This window comes from Octodon degus, unplaced genomic scaffold (genome assembly GCF_000260255.1).
Source record: "Octodon degus isolate 3935 unplaced genomic scaffold, OctDeg1.0 scaffold00017, whole genome shotgun sequence".
Lineage (NCBI taxonomy): Eukaryota > Metazoa > Chordata > Mammalia > Rodentia > Octodontidae > Octodon > Octodon degus.
The window spans coordinates 17477237-17484226 of record NW_004524593.1 but is presented as its reverse complement, the minus strand read 5'-3'; the positions used below and the strand labels follow the sequence as shown (position 1 = coordinate 17484226).

Genomic DNA, 6990 nt, shown 5'->3' with positions numbered 1-6990 from the left:
CTCCCTCTCCCTCTCCCTCTCTCCCTCTCTCCATGTTCTCACTAAGTTGGTAACTTTTCCAGGCTAGGATGGAGCTTGCTATCCTCCTGCCTCAGCCTTCCAGATTTTGGGAATTACAGGTGTGCACCACGTGCCCAGTTGCTCTCATTATTTAAGGCAGCTTCCTTGCCAACCCCATATCCATCTTCTTGGCTCTGTCTGTATCCTAGAGACTGTTTTTTCATCAACATATTGTTTATTATTTTTGAGGAGCACCATGTTAGTGAATTATAAAACCTTTATCCCATTCTCATAGAAAGAATGGCATACAGAAAAATAAGCCCTGGTTTGAGGGTTCACAGTAGTTTTTCTCTTGTCTTGTGATGTGTTTACTTCTTTATAGAGAACCACATTCAGGCCTAGTTTTCTCGACAGAGAGAGAAGGTGAAATCCACCTCATCATCTTAGCTCTGTCAGGTTTAACAGCCTTCCTCACTCAGGCAAATTCAAGGTCAGCAGCCTGTAGTACTGTACTACTCTGGGGAACTGCGGGTGCCTCCTGGATTCCTTAGGTGGCTACCAGTTAGGAGGAGCGTGTTGAGGCTCCCAGGCCCTGCGGGAGCCGTGTCAAAGTGGACTCCCTTCCCGCCGGCTCCAGAGCTTCCCAGGGGATGCTACAACATCTGAAGAAACACCTGCTTCTGTTTTCCTCTGTTGGACTGTGGGCTACAGCATAGGCAGATGACAAAAGAGAGTGTTGTCTTAGTCCCTTTCCCAGTCCCTGGGAGGAAATACCTAACACGCCTAACTTAAGGGAGGGGAGGATACGTGGGTCTGTGGTTTGCAGGGGTTTCAGTCCATATTTAGCTGGCTGCAAGGCGTGACATCCTGGCACAGGGCAGGGTGCCACAGAGGTGCAGAGGCCGAGGGAGAGTGAGGAGCCAGGGAGGCAGATGAGTCCCCAGGCCAGGGAGTGGCCGGCCTCTTCCTGCAGGCCTCCTCCTCCTCATGGCAGCCCAGCTCTCAGCACCCATAGCCCAGTCACCTGCCAAGTGCCTGCCATAGTGGGACGTCTACGTTTCAAACATAACAAGCTCTAAAGCAGAGGCTGGTAGAAGGCAGGACAGCAGAGAGCCGGCACCTGCTGTGCTGGGCTGACACCTGCTTCTGCTCCCAAGGGCCCCAGAGCAGGCCACAAGCCGTGCACAGTGGCGCTGAGCAACCATCCCTTCCCACCATCTTTGGGACACTAGGCTCTGCTCTGCTTCTGAGGGTCGCCATACGGTCCACGGCTAAGATGGGCATGTGCTGGGATCTCCTCCAGGCAGCGATGTATGATTGATGCGCATCTTGAAGCTGCGTCTCAATGTAGGGAATGTTATCTTCCTAAGTAGAGTAATTGGAACCTGATTCAAGAAACACCAGGCACACTTCATAACCCAAGCGAAATCATTTCTGTTTGTAAATAATTTTAAAGCCCTTTATTAATATTATATCTTAAGGACTTGCCTTCTCAATCTCACTTAGGCTAAAATGCAATGTATACTTCAAATCTAGTATACATTCCACTAAGCCACAGCAGCCACAAATTAATGAGTAAGAATACTGTCAGCCCAGAAAAAGTACTTCTGAGTGAAAGAAAGGAACTTTTCCTCTCCTAACACAGGCAGCTTTGCCCTACCTGACTGATAGACATGTGTAGGAAAATGCTCCGGTCTATGAATAGGCATTCCTGCCAATGAATAATAATGACCTCATTATTAAACATGTTTACATTTCATGGCATCAGAGAAAAGAAACATCCCGATCCCTAGAGTTTTGCAAATTAAGTGCTCGGGGTTTCCTGACATAAACGCTGCAAACTATACCAGCTCGCCACACTTTTTAAAATACAGCTACTGTGAAAGCTGTAGTGTGCTTAGGAAAAATTAAAACAAAAATCAAAACACCATCTATTTTTATTCAAGCCCCCCAAGATCTTAACAAAAAGGAGTCCTCAAAGGAAAATGACACACCATTCTCGAAGCTGGCTTACTTCCTGTGGCAGGAGCTGGGATCTCACGTGTTGCAGAAATCGCACTTCAGCAGTCACAGGGAGAAACACTGCCTGCTCCTCCCCGTCCTCAGAGCAAGGCTCTGTGCTGGGCTTGATGCTTGACTCGAGGTGCCCATCAGGAGGCACTTCAGTCTCCACTGCATGCATCACCCTCATGAGCACCAAGGTCATCACGCCTCTTGAAGGCCTTAAAAATAACAGTGATGCAAGTGGCAGGGGACACCATGTCCTACCCCAGCAAACGTGGCCATTCTCAGGTCCTCTTTCAAGGGAATCCTGGGAGGCAGATAGTATGACATGGATTTTAGGGCAAGAAATGAAAAAAATGGGTGGACAAGTGGACAAAGACATTAGGCTGGTTCTTGAAAGGATGAGGATGGAGAAAGTGATGTATTTGAGATACGGAATGGTTGATCTGGGAATCTTTTCAGAACTCATCCACATCCTAGGAACTCAGAGAACTAGGAGAAAAGGGGGAGAGGAAAATTGATTATAGATTCAACTTTCCTGCTGGATTCTACTGAGGTAGAAATTCAGGAAAGCAGGCTACAGACCCCTGCTCCCCTGGCAGTGGGCAAGCAAGGGCTCTAGATAGGTGTCCTTCCAGGCACCCATCCCAGCTTTGGTTAGCAGCTGAAAACGCCTCTAGGATCTATGTCCTGAAGTGTTCCCTTGTGTTAGCACAGACTCCTTCATGGCATTACACGACACAGGAACTGAAGTAATTCTGGGGATTACTTTTATTTTATATAGTTTCCTTTCATAAGTACTATATCCAAGTTTTGTGCATTAAGTAGCATAGTTAAAGTATTTAAAGGAAATGTAAGAGTTTAGGTTCTTGGGCCAACGAAATAGCTCAGCAGCGTAAGTGCCCCCTGGAGGGCCAGCCAGACAGCTCAGCAGACTAAAGCGCCTTCTTAGACAGCGCGGTGGCAGGGGTTTGATCCCTGGCATGCTGTGCCGGCGCCACCCACAAGGCATACTGAGACAGTGATTAAAACTGGGCCTGGTGGCATGTGCCTGTAATCTCAGCACTTGGGAGGCTGAAAACAGGAGGATTGCTATGATTCCAATCTACCCAGCAAGACCCTGAACGCCCTGTAGACCCTGTACCAAATACATTTAAAAAAAAAAAAAAAAAAAGTGCCTGCCTGGCAAGTAAGTGCAAGGTTCTGAGTTTGATCCCTGGTACCAAAAAAAAAAGAGAGAGAGAGAGAGAATTTATATTCTATGTACAACTCTAATAATTAATTATGGGATAAAGAAAATAATAAATTTTGCCTAAAAGATCAAATACTGCTAGCACCACCACAAAGAAATTTCTAAACCTTTCGTAAAGAAATGTTTCTATGTGTTGTCTTTTCTCTCATTCTAGATCTAGGCAGTGATGGAGTTTATCGTGTCATTCCTCTAAGAATCTTCTAGATCAGCTGCTTACATTGTTCTGCACACTTACTGTTCACAGCTTTGCAAGACCTCCAGGGAAATGTCAAATATTACACACTGTTCTGGAGTTCTGCTACTTCAGATGAATCTATGAAAATCCTCCCCGGTGCAAACTCCTATGTCATTGGCCACTTGAACCCATGCACGGAGTATGAGATTTTTATCTCTGTCTTCAATGGAGCCCACAGCATCAACAGCACAGTCTTGCAAGCAACCACTTGGGAAGGGGGTAAGTCCAGATTCTGAGGGAAGCCCTTCTGTGGGCATGCCAATCGATTGATTGATTCTGGCTGGGCTTGATATCACACACCCCTCCACTATAAAATTTCCAGTGTCAGAGGGGAGCGAGTCCAGGCACAAATGCTTAAGTGCTTGCGGTCAGCAGGTGGTGGATCAGTGCTCACTGGGTCCCACAGAAAGGGCAGCACAGGCCTCACCATGGGAAGGAACCCAGTTTGCTCCTGTTCGTCTCAGGACGGGCTCCATTTGGAGCTGAGCACACACCAGTAAGCTCTGACATTTAGAAACACCTTTACAAAAAGATTTGCTCTTAGAAGCAGAATGCTAGGGCCAGCCAAAAAACTCAGCAGATTAAAGTGCCTGCAAGCAGGTGCAGGTGCAGGGGCCTGGGATTCGATCCCTTGGCCTGCTGTGCTGGCCCTGCTCCCAGGACACTCTGAGAAGGTGATTGAGACTGGGCGTGGTGGCACTAGCCTGTAATCCCTGCTCTTGGGAGGCTGTAAACAGAAGAATCACTGTGAGTCGGATCTAGTAGTGAGACCCTGTAGACCCTTCCCTAACAGAAAGAAAAAAAGAAAGAAGAAAGAAAGAAAGAAAAAAGAAAGAAAGAAAGAAAGAAAGAAAGAAAGAAAGAAAGAAAGAAAGAAGCAGAATGCCTTGCAGAGAACAGCCAAGTGCAGGGAGGGCCCACCATGAGTTACTGCGGATGGTAGTGGAGGTTCGGCCACCAGGAAAGATTGCCTGCGACTCATTTCCAAGCCAGTTAGCAAGGGGGAGGAAGGAAGGGAAGGAATTTGTGAATCTGAAATGTATTTGGAATGGTCTTGCTAATCTTTTTGGCTTTATAAAGTCTCATTACCAACATTATGATATCATTACCTCCCAAGCAAGTGTTCCAGGTCATTAGCAGAGCTCTTTAAGCGTGGAACCCATTTCCCTCTCCGGTGCCAAAGGTCAGCACCTTTTGTTTATAAAATAGGATGAATCACAAGGATGATTTTTCAACTAGTTAAGATGGGTTCTTATGATAAAAATAGGTCTCTGCATAGTTATTTCTGACATGCTTGAATAATTGTGTAATTTAACGCTAAGCAAGATTTTTTCTAATGTTAGATTTCATCATTACCAATGGTAATCAACATTCACAATCATTTACATAATGACAATATTGCATTATCGCTTCATATTGCTGGAGTTACAAGCTAGAAACATCAAATGATTTTTCACGTTCCACCAGCCTCAGTGCATTCGGATTCTATTTTTTGCTTCAGAAGCAAATTTCCTTTTTCCCCTCCCTGCCCCCACTCACCCACCCCCAACCTAGGAGGTATGGAATGAAGGGATGCAAAAAAGACAAATAATAGATACGTGTGAGCGATGCAGATGGGTGAATAATTTATCATCGCATCCCACTGGTCTCGGAGTATTGAAGATTAGCACTACGTTGGTGGTATAAAGCATTGTACTAGCGATTCTTATGGCTTCTAACTGAGAGTATAATAAGCCAATTTGCAGAGGACTACAGACTGTGATAACTTCATCAGAGCAAAGCAGATAAGCAAGGGCCCTCCGCAAAACCAAAGTACTAATCTGCATTTAGTTGAACAAGTGCTGTTTCGGAGACAGCTGGAGTGGATGCCTCTTCTTCCTTTCATTCCAGAGCCTCAGGGCATGCCGCCGCCAGAGGTTGTCATCATCAACCGCACAGCTGCACGCGTCATCTGGTCATCTCCTTCAGACCCAAATGGTGTTGTCACCGAGTACTCCATTTATGCAAACAATAAGCTCTACAAGACTGGAATGGCTGGGCCTGGGTCGCATATTCTGAGTGACCTGTCTCCTTTCACTGTCTATGATGTTCAGGTTAGGGCATTGTTTTGTTTTCTATTTTTCTTTTCTTTTCCTTTTTTTTTATTCCTAGGCTCATAGATATGTTAAATAAAACATGCAGAGTTGTGTCTCTGAGTGGATACTGGCTGTCTTGGTTATAGACTATTTATTTGGTGGGAAAGGGGAGAGCGAAGAGGCAAATTGATCAGAATTAAATCCGTTTGCTGTGGGCAAACAGCAGAGTCTCTGGAGAAAGGATCATGTTAAGATGGAAAATGATGGTGATGAGGATGGTGATAAAATTCTCCCTGACCAAAGGGAGCTAATCACAAATTCAAAATAAATCTGGCCACTTTGCCTTCGCCCCCCCCCCCCGCCCCCTGATCTTTTATTCTCAAAATCACAGTCACCCCATGCCTGTGGAGATGTGCCCAGGCCTGCTGCTCAGGAAGGACAGACCCCTTTCATGTCAGTTTTCACTTCGTGAGGGCCACAGGTCAGTGACACAGAACGTTCTGTCCACTGGATTTTGAATGCAGCAGGAAACCCAGAAGGAAGTGCGGCAAACTAATATCAAAGGGCGTTTGTTTGTTTGTATTTGAGGGTGAAAGAAAGACATCCAACAACTGTTCAGTGATCTATCTTGGGCAGGCCAAATAGCTCATCAGATTAAAGCGCCTGCAAGCAGGCCCAAGAGCTGGGGTTTTGATCCCCAGGCCTGTCATGCTGGCCCAGCTCCTGGGGCGTGCTGAGAGGGCGATTGAGACTGGGCGTGGTTGCGGGCCTATAATCCCATCACTTGGGAGGCTGTAAAGAGGAGAATCACTTATGAATCCGATCTAGTAGTGAGACCCCAAACACCCTGTAGACCCTTCCCTAAAATACAGAAAAAGATCTACATTGATGATCTCAAGAAGTTAGGGCACAATTGCTCTAGAAAAGAAAATGCACGCAAATGAGTGATGAAATCTAATGCACAATAGTAGAGAGTGCTCCAAGAAAGGGCTGTGTCAGAACTGAGAAGCTGCGGGGAGGGCCTGGCCTGTGCCCGGGCGGGCGGGCCGCTCCGCTGGAGGGAGTCGGTGCAGGCTGCACTGGATCCAGCTAGGGTTGTGAGCGCAGGAAGCTCTAACCCGAAGCCCAGCACTTGAATTTTGGTCTTGATGCCTAAGGTGCTTTTGTTTGGGGTAACTTTTCTTTTTTTGAGGGAAAGGAGCTCCTTACATTCAGAGACGCTGCACTTGATACAGCTGCTGCATTTCTGGAAGCTTAAAAGTTAAATTCGAGTGAGCTTTATTATGATGTTAAAGATTATTTAATTGGTATGCTTAGGCCAGCCAAATAGCTCAGCGGATTAAATCGTCTGCAAGCAGGCGCAGGGGCTGGGGATTGGATCCCTGGGCCTGCAATGCTGACCCCACCCCAGATTGAGACTGGGC

At 46.5% G+C, this 6990-nt stretch overlaps 1 protein-coding gene across 1 annotated transcript in view; it reads left to right on the top strand.

Moving 5' to 3' along the window:
- The window catches only part of Ush2a (usherin), a 732353-nt gene that overhangs the window by 539906 nt on the left and 185457 nt on the right, over positions 1-6990 (top strand). The window contains exons 45-46 of the mRNA XM_004626936.2: positions 3501-3710; positions 5382-5584. Of these exons, the coding sequence (XP_004626993.1) occupies positions 3501-3710; positions 5382-5584 (413 nt within the window). The remainder of the gene's footprint in view (positions 1-3500; positions 3711-5381; positions 5585-6990) is intronic.